We start from the raw sequence: 19445 nt of genomic DNA, 5'->3' as shown, positions 1-19445 counted from the left end.
ATTACCAGTGCATCGTTATGTGGTTGCACGATGCCGTCAGCGTCTTTATCGTTGAAATAGACGGTCCCCTACGGCATGTAATCTTGGGTTCACTTTTCTCTTATGATGGACACCTTAGTGCGCTTCAGCATTGGCCCTTGGGGAATATCGACTCCACCAATTATCATATTGATGACGTGTTGAGGTTTCTCTTGTTCGGTCTGCTTGTTGGAGTCCCTATTCTTGAAGTGATTCTTGGCTCGATCACTTAGAAATTCCCGAAGGTGTCTGTTATTGAATAACTGGGCCACTTCTTCTCTTAGTTGTCTGCAGTCTTCGGTCCTGTGGATGTGAGTGCCATGATACTTACATATCAGGTTGGGGTCTCTTTGGGCAGGATCGGACTGCGATAGTCGAGGCCACTTGGTATCATTGATGTGTCTGATGGTTGATACGATGCCGGCAACATCGACGCTAAAGTTGTATTCTGATAACCTCGGTGCCTCCCTTGCCCCGACTGGCCTGTCGAAATTATTTTTGCTCATGAGTCCCCGGTTATTATGACCTCGATCGCTCTTTTTTTCATTCCTCGCAGGGTTAGGTCTGGATCTTCTGCCCCTTTGATCTTCGCTATACGGTTGATACCGATCTATGCTTGGTATTGGTTCATGATCGACGATTCTTTTAGACCTGTCATTAGTTATGATGGGATATACGGACCCAGAGGGGGCCCGAGCTGATCATCCTCGACTCTGATTTTTCATTGGTACCTGTTATGTACGTCAGCCCAAGTTACCGCCGGGTACTCTACCAAATTATGTTTCAGCTGCTGTGAAGCCAAGGAGCTTTGGGGGTTGAGTCCTTGAGTGAATGCTTGAACGGCCCAATCGTCTGCAACCGGAGACAAGTCCATTCTTTCCATTTGAAACCTCGATACAAATTCCCTGAGCATTTCGTTATCTCTTTGTTTCACTTTAAAAAGGTCCGATTTTCTGGTCTCGACTTTGATGGCCCTGGCATGAGCATTTACGAAGGCATCTACAAGCATAGAAAATGAATCAATAGAATTAGAGGGTAGGTTGTGATACCATATCATTGCTCCTTTAGATAGGGTTTCTCCAAACTTTTTCAGCAGCACCGACTCGATTCTATCATATTCTAAGTCATTTTCCTTGATGGAACATGTGTAGGAGGTCACGTGTTCAGTCGTGTCATGCCCCAACCTCGAGAGGCACGACCGGCGCTCAACCGAGTGAACCCGTCCGAGCAAGCCTGTTAGATACTTTCTACCCAACTCACCCATGATAAGAGAAGGCATGTTTTTATTAGCTAACCAGTACAAGGAGCATATGCATAGACATTACCAAACCATTTCATTTTTGCTACTTCCTATTAAGTTTCAAAAAGGTATACATTTTGTGATTTAGTGGAACAAAAATCAAAAATACAACATAATTCGTTTGGCCTTTCTAGTACCCATATACAACTCACATAGCGTCTACGTAGCCTCTAAAGATACAAAACAGAGTCAAGATGGTGCCGACAACAAGGCCCCGACTATACCTCAAAAGTGACCACAATATAAACAAAAGGTACTATACATGACCCCAAAATAAAATGGGGCTCACCGAGTCCGCTGAAAAGAGGATGCAGCACTATCTGTGATCAACACTGCCTGCTATGTAACCACCTGTATATATTTAAAGATGCAGTGCCCCCGGCAAAAGGGACGTTAGTACTGTCGAATAGCACTAGTATGTAAAGCTAAACACCAACTCAATAGAATGAATAATAATACAAGAGGAACAGTCAAGAATTCAATAAGGGCTTCAAATAATATTAAAACAACAAGTTAAGGATCATATATGTTTTCAAGTCAATTTCCATATTATTAGGTTGTGTGATCTTTAGTACCGATATTCCACAATTCACAATACCTCCGTATTCTTACACGGAGTACGATCTCGATCCGATCGACTATGTCGTCTCATTTGAGACATTACCACAATTTCATTATAATTTTCAGGACAGTACCACCATGTATGCGGCATGGCGTCCGATTACGGCCCGATCGGCTAGGCCATCTCATTTAAAACATTACCATAATTTCATCCACAATACCATCATGTTCTTACACGGAGTCCGATCTCAGCCTGATCGACTAGGCCATCTCATTTGAGATATTACCTTCTTCAGTCAATCATCTCACATCGTACTTCTTAACAATTACAAAGTCATTCTTGGCACTTGGACATATTTCATAGTTCTAGTTCCCTTTTCCACGTTCAAATATCATTATCATTATCAACATCAATATGGCTTCCCATTCAAGACATTAATTCACATATGAGCAATTTAGGAAATCTTAGGCACATAGAGGCCTTTCATATAATTTGGCATAACAACCTTTATTTCGTTCTTGACATGAAGTTTTAACATTCCTAACACATATTCCATATTTTTGAACATATTCTCAAATGGCAAGATGACATGATGAAGCATTTAGAATAAACATTGAACAAACATCCTTCAACACAACCACATTAGGAAAAGCCAATTCAATAATGATCAAGGACTTACTCCAATTACATGAATACCGTGGGATTCGATTCTAAGAAGAAGGGGGTTTAGCCAACATACCTCAATTGAGCTTCTCAACTATAAAATGATCCGGAATTCTTAGCAACTTCAATCTATTTTAGAAATGTAATAAGTTGAACCAAAAATTAGGAAGATGATTATGGTTTTAGCTCATTTGAGCATTTTATCAAACACTAGGTGCGTATTAACGTTCTAAGGCTCTTTTGTGGAAGATTCCATCACTTTCCAACCCACTCTCTACCATTTTTAGCTCGCAATCTTCCCACATACTTCAAGAATACATTCATGCAAGACAACAACCTCCCACACCCAATAATTGCCTCTCTAATTACCCCATTTTTACAAGATTACGAAATTGAGAGCTAGGATAAAGATTCTTACCTTTATGGTGAAGACTTCCTTTTTTAATCCTCAGTGATTGAGCAAGAATTGATGGGTAATAGTTAAAGATTGATCCCCCACTCTAAGAACTCTCACTCTCACTCTAAAATATCAGAAATGTGCTCAAAATGGTCTATGGGGTATGTTTTAACGGAATTGGGTCGGGTTTAAAAACCCCCAAAATAAAGCTCTGGAACGGGTTCTGCGGTCGCATATGCAACCGCATAATGGTTATGTGATCTGCGAAATGACCGCGAAACTGGGTGCCAAAACTGGAAAAAAACTGACCTGGTCTGCGGTCACTATGCGGCCCGCAGAACGGTTCTGCGGTCGCATAGTGCACCGTAGAACCTCCCTTTGAAAAATTCCATGGCGGGATATGCGACAAGAATGCGGCCCGTAAAACGGTTATGCGATCGCATAATGATTGCGAAATTGGGTATCAAAAATGCCCCAGAAATCTGCCCCGCTCTGCGATGAGTCTGTGGTCCGCAGAGTGGTTTTGCGGCCGCAGAATGAGCCGCAGAAATACGTACTTCTGCCCAACGTTTTCCTTCAACTCCCCAACGCACTGTTTAACCCAAAAAGTCTGAACTGTGATATAACCTCTACGCCTATTTTGGCATCACGGAAACCGAATTTTTAGGAAAACTTTTACGGAGCCTTATAAGTCAGATCTGTGGTCCCGTTATACTTTGGAATTTCGGGCATACGAAACTTCTTTGGGATTGGTTTCGGAGCTGCACTCGGAGGGAAAGGCTTTTAGACAAATTATTTGGAATCCATGCCTTTCAGTATCAGTGGTGCTCCTGGGATTTTATCAACCTTGCAGTTAGGTCTCCACTTTTTTGTCGTTGGCTTTGATCTTATTTTTCCCCGATTCCACCCTCTTTTTCAATACCTCAAGCATCTTTATTATTTTGGGGTTGGTCCCGGATTCCACTTCACCTAGCCTTTCTGTGGCTGGTTCATTTTTGCGGGTGTTTTCCAGGGATAGTTCGGGCTAGACTCTGTTAGGGGCGCAGCTTTGGTTCTGCAACTGGGCTATAACCGCTTGTTGAGCTTGTAACATTTCGAAGATCATCCATAAATTGAACTATCGCCTTCGCCATCGTGTGTACCCCGGGCTATCGATCGGGCTCCCCCGCGAACGCTGTTTTCAGGGTCGGTAAGAAAATTTGTGTCGATAGTCAGATGTGAGTTGGCATTGATTGGGTCCGCGACTAGAACTCCATTGGGGTCAACAGGAGGCACCTCGTTGCTAGGCACTACATTGTTGTTCTCGCCATGTTGGCCAGACTCAGCATCAACGTTCAAATGAGCAGATTGAGATTTGACATTTTTAATTTGACCTGAAATTAAAATCTCAAAGAACAAGCATAAAACAGAGTGCATTATGGAAACTTGTATCAAATTACCACTATTATCCCTAGCCCCACGGTGGGCGCCAAACTGTTTACCCTAAAAAAAATAGATAACAATTGAATTTGTATATGGTTTTAAGAATATGTGGATTAATTCAATACGAGTGATTAATAACGTTAGATTAAGTAAATGAAAGACGTAATAAATGGTTAAACCAATGATAAGAATGATTCCGAGCTCGGTTGATGGCTCAATGAGGAAACTACCCTCGATTCCAAGCTTGCACTTATGAAGAACTTGAGAACAAAAATAAGAACTTAGAACAACAAAGAGTATTGAAATAAATTGCCTTGGTATGCGTGTTACTATGTCTTTTATGAATAATAAGCTTTCCCCTTTATACAGTAGGGGAGTTTTACCCTAAGTACAATTTTAAGAAAGATAATAATCTTCCATTTCACTAATCACTGATTTTATGCTGATACGGGCCGAGATTCACGTAGTGATATTTGGTTGGGCATCACGGCCTTTTGTTAGTCATGTGCGGATGTTTGGTAATGCTCTCCGAAGACTTGATCCTTAAACCGGACCCGGAGGACATGGCTCTGATACCCTCGAGGGCAGGTGCTTTGCTCGAGCCCCGATACGAGGGGTTGCTCGCTCTTACTCCGATTCATTACAGTCACGTCCTTGCTCTATTTGCCTCACCGAAAAATCGGGGTGCTCATTGGGCTTGGTTTTACCCGTATATAAGTATGTCTATTTTTGTAAAATAGTATGGCGCCCGCAACATTTAAATTATAAACCTGCCTCTTACACCAATCGTGTAAAAAATCTTTACACTATCGATGCATATAATATAAATCCTTTTTTGATTATTCTCTGATAAATTAGCATGAGGAGAATAAGTAAGGTATAGCTAGCAGTAGTGTTCGAGAAAACACAACGATTCAAAAATTGTGGTCTCTTAACTATTAAATTGTTCGAGCTGACACTGTCAAAGAAAGCGCTCAGCTTAAAATGGATCAAAGAGACTATAGGAATGAAAATAAGCTAGCGTTTGACTATAGATTCCTAAATTTATTTAAAAATTTTTGATTTGGGTGAAGTTTGGTTTGAAGATGAAAATCTGTTTGGACATAATTTTTCAAAACATACTTTATTTTTTTTTTTTGAAAAACATAAAATGTGACTTATACCCATAAATTTTAAAAACTATTAAAAATACCCAACTCTGAAGAAAATTCATACAAAAGAAGCGAAACAAATCTGAAAAAAATTCATACAAAAGAAGCGAAACAAATCTAAAAAAAATTTATACAAATATTAGCAGATTTTAGCAAATTACCTTCAAATTTTGTCTTTGCAGTGGATTGCCATGGATTGGCACAACTTTGGCGAAGGTTTTCTTCTGTTTATATAGAAGGGCAAAGCCGCGTGAGTTTAATGAGTGAAAAGTGAGTAGATATGGATTAGTTGAGTTATAATAATAGAAAGTGGGCTTTTTTATAAAATACAAAAGTTTAGGGCAATTTTTAAAATTTTTTTAAAAACCAAACGGTAATATTTTGGGCCAAAAATAGCTCTTAAGCTAGTTTTGGGATTTGAAAATTTGCCAACTAATGGATAAAATCTATAAGCAAACAGGTATTTATCAAAAAAAAATTTACAAAATCTATGATCAAGCGGGGGCTAAGAGTGTTGGAGCTAGCTAACACGAAAAATGTTTATATTTGCGATTAAATCAATTTATATAATTAACTTTTGTGTGCATGTAAATGAAATTTTTTGTTTCTTCTATCTCGAATAAATTACAATAGAGCTCACTTTATGATTACTAATTTCTATTATAATCACGCAAATCACGGACAAATTCACTACCTTAATAACAAGTTCACACTTCACACATTTGAACTGAAATTTCATTTCCAGTCGTATTCACCCGAGACTTCTTATTCATATACTCTAGAGTATATTCACTTAACCGATAGTATTTTTACAAAATAGATTCTCTATCGATTTTCAATTAGAAATAAGGAATTTATTGAGGGCAACAGCTTTGCCCCTAACTCTCCTTGTAGTTAAAAGAAGATGCCTCAGTTCAGCCCATGTAAAAGATTCATATTTTCTTGGATTAGAAAATGGATTAATAAGCTGAGGAGGGCATTCAATAGTTGCACTGCTTGTTGGACTCATGAAATATGCTATTGATAGCCTCTGCTTCTCCTTATTCACTACTGCCCTGTGTATAACATAACCTCACATTTGTCCAAGCCTGCCCGAAAGAAAAAAAAAACTTTAATTACTTGAAAGTTGAAAATACAAAGATGTGCATTTGCATGATGTAAGTCATTTTTTCATGAAATTCATGGAAAATAATTTCTTTCGAAAATGTTTTCTGGTGTTTATTGGTGAGTTATTTTTACTAAAAAGTACATATTAAAAATTAATAATAATATTACCAAATCAGATAGTACTTTGAAGAAACTTCTTGGTATTAAAAATTGATAGGAATAAGTAATAACAATGTCAAAATGTTGGTTGGAACAAGTGATGGGAAATTAAGATTTAAGATAATCGTAAAGAATTAAAATTGCTTCCGTCCATAAGTTAGGGACCTGATTTTTCGCTTTTTAATAGAAAATATTTTCCTGAAAAATGATTTCCGTCATACTGAAAGAAGGGGCGGAGCCAGCCCTTCCATAAGCTTCAAATTCTGGCTCCGCCTCTGCCGAAAAAGACACACATAGAGAGAGAATGACCTCAAGGGTGTCACCAATATTGATGACAAATGAATTTGCAAGAGGTCTAACACCAACCCATTGTTTGTCATTCTTGAGGACTTGAAGACCACCAACTTGGTCTTGATGCAATATGGTTAAGGTTTGGGGATCTGAATGAATCCCTATCCCTACTATCTTTTCTGGGAGAGGACAAGGAGGATATCTGCTTATCCTAAAATATGTAGCCTCCTTTTCTTCAAAGTTTTTGCTGAAGAAGTCATTTTCAAGGCCTAATCCATGTGCCAACATCTCAAATATAATCATTCCTAGCTTGTCCATTTCTTTCATGTACTCTATCATTGCATTGCTGTGTTATCAGAGTCAAAATCAGCATTTTTGGCATAATAATATATAGTGCATCCATGCATATATAAATCTTGATTGTTGAGCCAATTAGCTCGATCAAGAGCAGCACATACAACAACAACATATCCAGTGTAATTCCACATATGGCGAGCAGCACATAGGATTGAGTAAATAAAATTATACTCTATCTAACCATTTAAACTTATATGAAGTATAGTCACACAACTTAACAGTTAACATAATAGTATTTATTAGAGCGGGCCTCGATTATGAATTAAAATCTCACTACCACCCTTCATCAAGATAGAATTTTAACGTGTTTGGCCTATCAAAATGAATCAGACTCGTGCATGGAGGAGCATGTTGAAGATATAATAAAATAATAAAATCAATAATAAGTATTTTCTCAAACATATTATACATTTAAATTAGATCGTTACATAATTTAATATTGGATAGGATATAAGTTTTACATTGTATATATACGTACCTAAATGTGTGATATTGGTCACCATAGACCTTTTTCGCGAATTCGACAACCATTTCTGGTGACTGCAGCAGCTGTAACACTTCAGCCCAAGGCAAGTTTTGCCCATACTCAGGATTTGAGGCATAATACCCCAATGGCAAATTTGATGTTTTCCCACCTTTGAGTTTTTGTTCCATAGGAAAATCAAAAAGCTCGTGCAAACGAGTGGTATAATTTTCAACAATTTCATTAGGCACCCCATGATTTACAAGCTTAAAGAATCCCCATTTTTCACTTGCTTTCACCATAACTTGACAGATATTTTCGTAAAATTCTTGATTTTCCCAAATACCATTGTTAAGACTAATCACTGGAATATCGTCGTTTACGCCTCCGAAATCGTCGTGCTTTAATGTAGGCCATTCTTCCTCAGACCAAATGAAGTTTTTGACTTGCATTTTGTTGTTTCCATTCATTGAAAGTGTATCAACGCTCTCTTCTTCAATTCCAGGTGACATTGTGAGTAAGTACTCAAGAATATGTATGACTTAACGTCTTTTGCGTCTCTGTATAACACTCTTTTGGTCCAATTACTTATATATGCAGAAAATTCGAGGTGTCTTTTTCGGGCTAGAGATAATATAAAGATTTAGGAAAAGAAAATGGGAATCTTGCATTGTTGAGAACTTTGTTATCTTGTGCAGAACCCTATTTACGTGCCCTTGTAGCCACCAATGTACCGAACAAAACATCTCTAGGATTCTTCGTTACTAAGACATCTTCTAAATGACAACTTTTTTTTCTGTGGAAAACGTTCATTAATCAAGACACATGTAAATGTCATGTTTAAGCAAATAAAAACTCTATGAATCTCGACCAAAAAAAAAAATGAAACTGAAAAGAAAAGCATCAGTATATCAATGATCTAGAAACTCTAATGGAAATAAAAATGAGCATAAAATACTGATGCACACTGGGTATACTGAGTTCAGCTATGGTTAAACAGATATGCTAACACCAAGCGTTACAATGGGATAGATAAGATACTTCTACCTTTAATTAAAGGTCTCGAGTTCGAGCCTTGAAAATGAAAAAAATGTTAATAGGGAGTGTTTCCCTTTTAATGGGCCTAAAGCGGCGCCATTAGTCGGATTCCAAGATGAGTACCAGACACGGCTGGAAAATTAAAAAGAAAAGATGTATGTTGAGTGCATCCTTTTCTATTGCCTTTCTGAATGAAATTAAGTTTCACCCATCATCAATACAAAAACAAACATAAAATGGAGCAAAGCATACTGATGCACATTCGGTATACTGAGTTCAGGTTTTGGCTTGTCGCCCCTTCCAGTAACAGATTCTCATTTGTTTTGTGCCTTTCTCATTTTCGTACTCTATTTTTTTTTCCTTTGACTTCTTGTATCTCATTACTTATTTGCAACGCTTCAAATACTAATCCAGATTTCTTAAAATAGAAATTGGTTTTGAGCTCCTTTAACATTCTTTCAATATATAGCATCAAGGGGAGAATTTTTCAGTAAACTCAGAGAACAGGTATGAGCAAGAAAATAGTATAACGGTTTCCACAAAACATGGCTAAGAGTTTACAGCGGTGCAATCCCAACCTATGAAGGAGAAGATGGCTGTTTAAGAAAAAATAGCAGCAAGCACAAGAAAAAAGAAAGCATGAGCTGAGGCGCTCGGGGACCGAGGGGCGGGGGATGACAGTCTAAATGCAAGTAATTTTGTAACTAGAGATTAACATCATTATGGTGGAGCAGAGTGTAAAAAGATGGAGGGCAGATAATGTTACAGAATAGTACATGAACCAGGTTTTAACTCAACTAGCCTAGTAATATCTAGTAAGACAGAAGCGCAGACTTGCTGAAGAATCTGCAATCATATTTGCTCAACAAAATGGAAAGCAGAACAAGTAGCCTAAGGCAGCCTAGAACAAAATTTTGAAGGACCTCATCTACATAGGAATATCGGGGTCCAAACGTCTTTGAATAGCAGCTGCAGCCTATCAGGACATCAGAAAATACGATCAATGACTGGAAAAAGAGTAGTGTATGATCAATTAGAGTCTCATGAAATGGCAGGATTATTCTCACCTCGAAGTTGCCAAGCTTATATTGATAAGCCATCTCTTCTTTTAATAGAGCTTGTTCTTTCATTGCTTGTGCCTTCAGAGATTCAAATTTACAAAAGAAAAAAAGGAATTGTCATATCACGAACTTTCACTTGTTATATGGAAAAGGACAAAGTTAGCAGAAAATATACCATTCCACTCTGCATCTCCCGCTTCAATGCTTCCACCTGTTCTTCTTTGTGCTTTTCACGTTCTCGCAGCACAGAATCAGAATAGGTCCAGTCCAGGGGACAAATCAATAGGAAATGCTATTTGCTTCGTAAGAATAAGAATTCACTTCTGCCTACAGAAGCATATTAGGTAACAAATCAAGAACTAAGCCTATACAATTGAGTGCACAGATGAAACTTACCTTCTTTTTTCCCTTTCAATGACAAAAGCTATGCTCTATAACTTATCTTCAGTAAACAATACTCTAGTATGTTTAACTATATGGTACTTGCTAACCTAGGATTGTGGCTTCCAGGATGCTAGAATAATACCACCATCTTTTGGCATTATAATATGGTCCCACTTTTGAAAGATTAAACTATGGTAATGGCGCAAAGCTATAAGCTATACCACTACGGAAGGATAGTGATTCTGTTAAAAGAGTTTCAAAGAGCAAGACCACATTAGAACAATGGAAGGTTTCTTGGTGACTCCCAAATGACTTCATAGTTTTCTTTTTTTATAAAATCTGTTGTTTTATTATCGGAACTCGGGGAATAACGGGCACACCCCTCTAGCCTTCTCCAATTTAATACCAGACTTGGTTCCCATACAGGATTCAAATTCGTGACGTGCCCCCAATTGACTTCATACTAGTCATAGTAGCCAATCTAAAAATGACCGTTTTTAATGAAACGGCGACAGAGACTCTGGCCAGTAAGTAGCATGAATTGGAATCATGAAAGTTGGTTCCAGATGATTCAACGAAGCAGGACTTCCAACATCAGCAAATAAATGCCAACTTACAAAAGAGAGCAAAGAATGTTAAGCAGCACATAACTAACTTACCTGCGCTGTTCTTCATCATCGAAGACGGTACGTTCAGTATCCACGACCTTCTTGATACCTCTTTTGTTTTCCTTTTCCATTTTACGTCTATAATAGGCATCAAGGTTATAATACCTGCAACCATGAAGAATAACAAAAGTACTGTTAGATGATTAAAAGCATTGCAATTGCTGACACACTTGGATAAAAAGCATCTTTACACCTGTCTCTGTGTGTATGTACAAACACACAACTTCCCAGAAGGAACTAGAAGCTTCACACCCAAACATCCAAACTCTATACGATATTCATAATCAATATAGAACGGAAGCCCCACACCTCACCCAAAAAAAGCAAAAAGAAAAAGAAATTGGATTGAAATAGTGCAGTAGCCTTACTTTTTAGAAGGGAAGGTTGCAGTATTATGATCCTCCATGAATCTACACAATAACTGACTGTCAAAAACTGGAAGTTCCTTGCATATATTGCTTAAAAAGAGGTATAGAAAAGGGAGGATCAAGCGCTAATAATAACTAACTTTTCCCTTCTCGATTTACTTACTGCTTGAATAATTGCTTCTCTTCCCAGTTTGGCAGACTCTCCAGATTCACCTATAAATGACACGAGCAATGAAAACTTCCACAACTAGATGTAATATCTTATACAGACTTGTCTAGAAAGAGAACATAGATAAGTATTGTGCAATGGGAGCTTTTTCAGGAGGACCTTTGAAAATGCACTATAGTGCACTAGAAAGAAAATGTTTGACCTATTCAAAAAATTTATAAAAACAATTCCCGCATGAATGATCAACATGCATAGGCTTAAAGAGTCACTATGTACCTGCTTTATTTCTGCTAACCATGCGGTAAACTCTGGTCGCTTGTTCCTACAATAAAGAAACATATAAAAGTTGAGTAGGGCAGCAAGGACTAATTCTGGCTACACCCCTGTAAAATTATTTATAAACTTAATATCAACACTGCAACTGCCTGAAATACGGAGGAAGAGGATCTGGGTTATTTTGGTTTTTCCTTTTTCTTTTTTTCCTGTTTTGTTTGGGCAGGGGCTTTTGTTCATCCCTGATGATATTAGGGCAAAAAGAGCTACTATAAAGACTGACCGGAAAGAATACAGGACTGTAACAAAGGCAACAATGACAAGAAAAAGCAACTAAAATTGAGATAAGATTACTCGGGAGGTTGGAGACTGGAGTGCAGTAATTACGATGGCATAAGTTGCATGGGGCAGCAAATGGATGACTAGTCAAGGCTGATAAAGCAACTTTCAAAGATGAGATACGAATACCTCTTTTCCTTCTTTGTTTGTTTTCCTGAAGAATAAGATCTCTATGGTGAAGTTAAAAATATGCAGCCTAAGCGAAATGTTTAGTAGTTTGGTTTGGCTACCAAAGCTTAGTCGGGCAATAGTTTGGCTGATCATTGGCCGGTTACATGTTCTATATGAAACTCAAAAGCTACCTGCTTGCACCACCTTTGGTGCCTTTATTCACTTGCAAGAGGAAAAGAAAAACAATATGTTCTGCTTACATCAAAAAAGGATACAGCACATTAAATGCCATGTAAGTAGTAGTCAGTGTTTTAAAAGGCGTGGGCGTAAGGCGAGGCGTTTTACATATGCCTCAGTGAGGCGTAAGCCCCGAGGCACGGGGCGTAAGCCCCATAGGTATTTAATTTTTAATATTTTATAAAATAATATAATGATAGTAAATATTTATAAACAGGTAAAATTGCATAAAAATTGAAGAAAACTATAAATATGTGAAATATATATGTGTGTGTGCGCGCGCGCGTGCGCTTCATCCCCACAAAAAACTAGTCAAACAATCTATTATACGCTACTTACAAGCAATGTTTTAAAAGGCGGGGGCTTAAGAAAAAATGATCAAACTCCACATTTTACCTTCCTAAAAGTAAATAATTAATAAAATCTTATTAGTACGATAATTATCTTATAATTGTTGTGGCGATACTAATATTGTCTCCCTTTGCTTTGCATCTTTCTTCCGGATTTCATGGTGTTCCTATTTTTCCTATGATTGTTGTTGTGATACTAATATTGTCTCCTTTTTGTCCTTTTGTCTTTTTGTTTTTTTGAGCCGAGGGTCTTTCGGAAACAGCCTCTCTACTCCTTCGGGGTAGGGATAAGGTCTGCGTACACACTACACTCCTCATACCCCATTAGTGGGATTTTACTGGGTTGTTGTTGTTGTTGTTGTTGTTGTTGTTATTAGTACGATAATTAAAATATTACTCCTTCATGAATAAATACAAATTAGTTTAAGATATCAAATTAATAAAAGTGTATAACAAGGAGGGACAAATGAACTAAGACACGACCAATAACAAGTGAATATATAAATTCGCAATACTATGTCTCATTATTAGAGTTATGCTCAATCTTCATATTTCTATCGATGAATAGAACTTTTATCATTAATTTGTTAAAGAATTTTGAAGGTCAACGATATTAATTAGGAAATTCGACACGTGATTTGCGTTAGAACTGTTAGGTGATCCCCGAGCGTTGGGCGTTAGGCGTGTTTAGGGCGCACGGTCGAGCGCTTGGAGCGTAAGCCTCACAGAACTAAGCCCCAGGGCGTTTTGCAAGTGCCCCGCCCTGGGTCGAGCCCCGGGCGAGTCCCAAAAATGCCTTTTAAAACACTGGTAGTAGTAGACATATAATCTATATTACTAAGTTTTCTCGGCACATGCAACGCACATCTATGTTGCGCGGAGTGTGTTATCAAAGGCGCGCTTAAAAGCACGCTTAAGCCCTAAAGCGAGGCTCAAAACCCGTTGAGCGCTTCGCCTCGCTTAACGGGCGCTTCAGTGTGTCATCAAGGCACTAAGGCATGCTTTTCCTTGCCAATAAGCGCAATCCTAAAGAGGCGACACTAAACAATTGATATTTCACTTTATCGTAAATTCTCTTCAATTTTTGTCCATATATATTTAGTATTCATGCTTATAGATATTAGTCTTGAACTACACATACATATTTGTAGTTTTACTCTATTTGCGCCTTTCTTCCTTAAAGTCCACGCTTTATTTGCGCTTTGCACTTAAAGCCCTAACAGACCTTAGAGCTTTTCTGCGCTTTTCGCCTTTGATAACAGAGGCGCGAACTCTCCAAAATGCTACCGCACCCGTGTCTGATCCTCCAAAAATACATTACTTTTGGAGAATCCGACACGCACCCGGCGACATTTTCGGAGAGTCCGAGCACCATAGACGCACATGTATGCCGAGTCTTGTGGTATACGGCTTTGCAAAATAGTATCAATATTATTATAAATAATCGACACAGGTGGGACACGGAAAGTGAATAGTCCGAACTTAGGCTATAAATCATCTCACTAACAGTAAAACTAAAAGTTTAAAGTTAAATTAAAATAAATAGATAACCCCTTAAACTTGTCAAAAAATTTCATTTAGACATTTCTACTTCAGTAATGACCATCTGAACACTTATCTTATTTTAATTTTTTGAGCACTTGATGCTGAAATGGCAAGTTGAGTGTTTTTTACCCGGAATGAGGCGTGTGAGATATCATTGAAATGGCTAATTGCTAAACTGTGGTTCTTCAAACTGTCTTTCCCATCCTCACTACCGAAAAAGCTAGTGTTCCCTTCATCTTCCATTTTCATCATTATGAAAGAGCTTCAAAAAGTGGGAAGAAAAGAAATTCTACCTTCCTTATACTTAATCTCACTTATTCTCAGTACCTTGCAAAATTAGAAGAAAAATTTTAAGACTAAGAATTAGTTTACAAATGTAATAAATATTACACTGAAAGAAGCCAGCTTAACACTTTTATCCTCATGGGTATGTTTTTTCACTGTACCTTAAGCCTTAATCTACCTCTGGCGTCTTAAGAACTTTGAAGTGTCAGTTGAAACTCTCCCCAAGTTTACTTGTATCTAACTGCTAAGTTCCCGGCCAAATACATTATTGCACTTTCTAATTATATTCTTAGTACATAAGATATGTTTTTAGGCTATGAAATCAGGGTAATTCGTTTTTACCATATTTACTCCTCCTGCACTATTTTCTATATCCTTCGTCTTTTTCCTTTTGTACTTCTGTACATCCATGAATTTTAGATCTGTTCTTTTTTTTCTCACACCAAGCTAGAGTTCCATCTGTGTTTTGAAAGCATTGTCTAATTTAGTTTCGACTGTTAGCTCCTGAAACAAAGACCCTGAAGTTAGCTCCTGAAACAGAGACCAAGATCTCGTTGTTGACATGGAAATTGGATACTTGGGGCGGTTGTGGCGGCAGCATGCAATGGGAGGCATGAGTTGGCTTTTTCTGATAAAGATAACCAAACAAGAAAAATAAAAGGAAGAGAAGGGGTATTGCTAGAGTACTAAAAATCGAAGGAGAAAAGACCAAGAAGTCAACATGTACCTTCTTGCCAAGGTATCTTTTTATTCTTCTCCTTTTAATCACATGTCTGCTTTTTATTTGTCTGATTGCCATGTCATTGGCGTTTGTATTACACGCATTTGGATTTGTTAACTCTTGTGTCCACCGACACATATTTGACATGTACAAGTGTTCAAGTTAGAGATGTCCAAATGAAATTTCGTGCCAAGTTTGAGGGGCTATCTATGTATTTGGCCTAAATTATTTCTAAATAAGAAAGTATGACATTCTATTTGGAACGGACTAAACAGAAAAGTATGACACATAAGTTGGACACAGGGATTAGTAACTAATTTGTCTTTAAGGTAAACTAAAAGTTATCTAATATTAATAGTCCTAAATCTCACACTTCTTCCTGCCCAAACCTAAAGCTCAAAGGTGATAAAAGGTGATCAGACCTGGCAAACTTCATACTTACAAGAAATCCACCGGCCTCATTCTAAGTTTTTTTTTTTTTTTTTTTTTTTGACAAGGTAAAAATCTTATTAATAAGGTACCAAGATGGTACAATAAAAACATCCCAAATTACAACATCAGCAAACTATTCTCCCCCTCCTAACACCTCTAGAAAGTCCATAAATTGATTCAGATTTCCTAACTGGCTACATTTACACCAAAAATACAGATTATGAAGACATATATTCTTAATTCTAATAATGTTATTTCTATGTCCTTCAAAGCAAGCCTTGTTTCTTTCCAGCCATAAGGTCCATAGAATGCACAATGGAATGGTCTCCACATTTGTTTCAGCCTTCTAGGTACTCTTTGGGATTGCCAAGTTTCTAATAAGCCCGTCACAGATTGAGGCATCACCCAAGAAATACCACAGATGCTAAAAAATAGATCCCAGCAGTGCCTAGATACTCTGCAATGCAGAAGAAGATGATTCACTGATTCTTGCTCTTCTTCACATAGGTAACACCTATTGCACAGGCTAAAACCTCTTCTCTGCAAATTTTCCAGAGTTAAACACGCTCCCCAGGCTGCTATCCACCCAAAACAAGCTACCTTAACTGGAGCTCTGGTTTTCCAAATAATCTTCCAAGGCCAGTAGTTATCTCTGTGATTTGACTGTTCTATCAACCTGTCGTAACAGCTTGTCGTAACAGCTTTTCACAGAGAAAGTTCTATCCTTGCCGACAGTCCAAATCAAAGAATCAACCGGCCTCATTTTAAGCTTGAATCAACCAATAGTTTTGGGCATATACATTTCTTTAATAAAGATGACCTTCTTCACTTTAAGGACAATGACTAAAGCAAACTAATCGTTTGTTTAATTTTTCTATATGTTGGTGCTCAATAGGGACAAGCTGCTCTACCCTAACAGCTTGTTTGGACGGTTGTTACCCATCGTTTTATAATGTATTGTATTGTGTTGTATTGTATTGTATCGTTTTATAAATACAATGTTTGGATAGATTGTATTGTTTGCGGTTGTTAAATAACATTTTGCTGTTTGATTTGAATGTATCGTACTGTACTGTAACTGATAAGTTTACTAAAATACCCTCAATTGTTTAAATATTAAATTTATCAAGAATTATGCATAAAAATAATTTAAGAAAACCCCTTTCTACTAATTTATCACCAAATATGTCTTATAAATAGATTAAGCAATTAAATTCATGCAAATTCTAACAAAATTAGCAATTTTACGTTGGAGTTGGAAGCGTCAGAAGTTCTGGAAAAAAGGGACGAAGACAAAGTATGTTATAGATGGGAGATTTTGAGTTAAAATAATAAATTTAAAAAAAAAAAAAGGGTAAACGGTAAAAATAGAATTATGAAATAATAAGTTAGGACATAACTGGAAAGAAAAATAGAAAACAATCTCACCACATCAAATCGGTTGTTTCAAAAAATAAGACTTTTTATTGTTCCGGAACAATGAATTTAACAATACAATACAACCAATTTTAATGAAACAATCAAAACAAACATTGTTTTGAGATAACAATACAATACTATACAACGAGTAACAACCATCCAAACAAGCTGTAAGAGTTTATGTTCTATGCAAACTGCAGAAAATATTTACACAATCAAGTACTTAGGTGTGTTACAGAAATATCTTTCGGAAAATGCTTTCTGGACGATAAGTGTTTGTGTTGCTTTGACATTATCAATCCATAACACCCAAAAAATTCACTACAACACTTTCCTATCTTCTAAACATTGTTTGTTGTCAATCTGAATATTTTTCACTCGCCAGTTAAACATTGGAAAACATTTTCCAGGAAATATTATCCAAAAATGACTTATTTTGTGAAGTGTTGTAACTCATTACCATTTGATTGGAACATGTAAGCAAAGTAACACTAGTAACACTTAAATTAAAGTGAAGCCAAGAAAGGAGAAAAACAACTTACCACATATCAGTTTCCTTGATAATTCCATATTTGCCCCATGAATTCGTAACAGCACCAACTTTCCCCTTCTCTTTCTTCTTCTTCTTCTTCTTCTTTCTCTCCTTCTTCTCTTTCTCCTTTCTTTTCCTCTTCTTCTCCTTCTCTTTCCTCAGCTTTCGTTTCTTCTCCTTCTCTTTTTCCTCTCTTCTTTTCCTCTCTCTCCTCTTTCTTCGCCTCCTCTCATCCTCCGACTCATCCGAATACTCCGAACTACCCGACTCCGTATCTGAATCTGAATAAGAATCTTCGGAGTCCGAATACGAATCTTCTCCGGATGATGAAGAATCCGAATCCGACGAATCGTCCCGTGATCTTCTCCTCGAACTTCGACTTCGACTTCTCTTGTGCTTTTTCGCTTCTCGTTTCGGTTCTTGTTCGGGTTCAGATTCGGATTCGTACTCCGTTTTGGATTTTGATTTGTGACTGTGTCGTTTAAATGGAGCTCCGTTTTCCTCTTCCGGAGTTTCTGTTCGCTCTTTTGCCATTGTGAGGTTCGGCTCAAAGGAAGTGTTGAGAGGAGTTCCAAAATGGAGTTCAGAACTGAGACTTTGGACTATTCATTAAAACTTGAAGGGATTAGTCACTTATGACCAATTAAGTTTAGGGATTGATTTATTCGTCCTTTTTATATGATACTGAACAAATAAAATCCTTTAAATTTACAAAATAGGACACTTTAGGTCCAAGATAGGAATTTTAAATCAAGGTTAGCGAAATAGGTCAAGGGAGTATATTGAGATGGATGGGGTCCATTCACTTTTAATTACACTAGTATTAGTACCGGCGCAAAATATCAAATTATGATTTGAGTTATATTTGCAAATTACGTTAAAATTTAAACTTTTTAGATAAAAATTATATATAATTATTAGATATCAGTTAAGAAACAGGACATGAGTGTGTGTGTGTGTGTGTCAACCTAATCTTGACTCATTTTAAGGTTGCCACTAACTGGCTTAAGGAGAGGGTTTTTTCCTCTCCTTTTGTGGTCCTATTCATAGTTTGAGTGCTTTTACCACAATTTTAATCTAATCTTAAGTTCAAATTATTTTTTCCTTCTATTTCTAATATTAAATATTTTTAAATTTTTAATTATTGCTATTACGTTACCTAATATATAGTATTTCATATTTTCATGTGGCCTTCATTAACTTTCCTCTTTATTTAATATCATTATCCATTTATACCTTTTAATATAATATAGATCAATATGTGATTTTTTAATCTTAATATAAATATTTATATTATTTTAAATTAATACTCGAAGTTGTTAAATTATTTAAATTTATTAATAATATTTTTAAGTATTATATTGTAAAATTTCTAATATTTTGATTTAATTATTTATTATTTATAATTAATTAATTGAGAAATAAGTTATATGTGACTTTTTCTGGTTATGACATATGGCTGAATTAGTTATTAGATAATAGTTAATTAGTTATTATATTACATGTGGCTAATTTTAATGTTTGCCACTTGGCCTAAGGAGAGAGCTTTTCACTCTCCTTTTAATTATATATAGATAATATTTTTAAGTATTATATAGTAAAATTTCTAATATTTTGATTTAG

The 19445-nt window shown here is 36.7% G+C and overlaps 1 protein-coding gene and 1 pseudogene across 2 annotated transcripts; both read right to left on the bottom strand.

Moving 5' to 3' along the window:
• Positions 1 to 6075: 6075 nt before the first annotated feature.
• Positions 6076 to 8473, bottom strand: LOC107821990 (gibberellin 20 oxidase 3-like; annotated as a pseudogene).
• A 1142-nt stretch (positions 8474 to 9615) lies between these two features.
• On the bottom strand, positions 9616 to 18435 carry LOC107821097 (uncharacterized). 2 transcript variants are annotated; one of them, XM_075242193.1, is made up of 8 exons: positions 17833 to 18435; positions 11855 to 11900; positions 11573 to 11622; positions 11410 to 11451; positions 11032 to 11146; positions 10165 to 10242; positions 9996 to 10067; positions 9616 to 9904 (listed from the first exon to the last, which is right to left on the bottom strand). In XM_075242193.1, the coding sequence occupies exons 1-8, from the start codon at positions 18354 to 18356 to the stop codon at positions 9857 to 9859; spliced, it is 975 nt and encodes a 324-aa protein (XP_075098294.1). In that variant the 5' UTR covers positions 18357 to 18435; the 3' UTR covers positions 9616 to 9856. The 2 variants fall into 2 exon arrangements, with proteins under 2 accessions (XP_075098294.1, XP_075098293.1); XM_075242192.1 differs by lacking the exons at positions 9616 to 9904; positions 9996 to 10067 and having other exon boundaries at positions 10173 to 10316; positions 11033 to 11146; positions 17833 to 18433.
• Between the last annotated feature and the right edge of the window lie 1010 nt (positions 18436 to 19445).

This window comes from Nicotiana tabacum, chromosome 21, assembly GCF_000715075.1.
Source record: "Nicotiana tabacum cultivar K326 chromosome 21, ASM71507v2, whole genome shotgun sequence".
NCBI lineage: Eukaryota > Viridiplantae > Streptophyta > Magnoliopsida > Solanales > Solanaceae > Nicotiana > Nicotiana tabacum.
The sequence above is the reverse complement of the archived record's forward strand: the minus strand, read 5'-3'. Positions and strand labels throughout refer to the sequence as shown.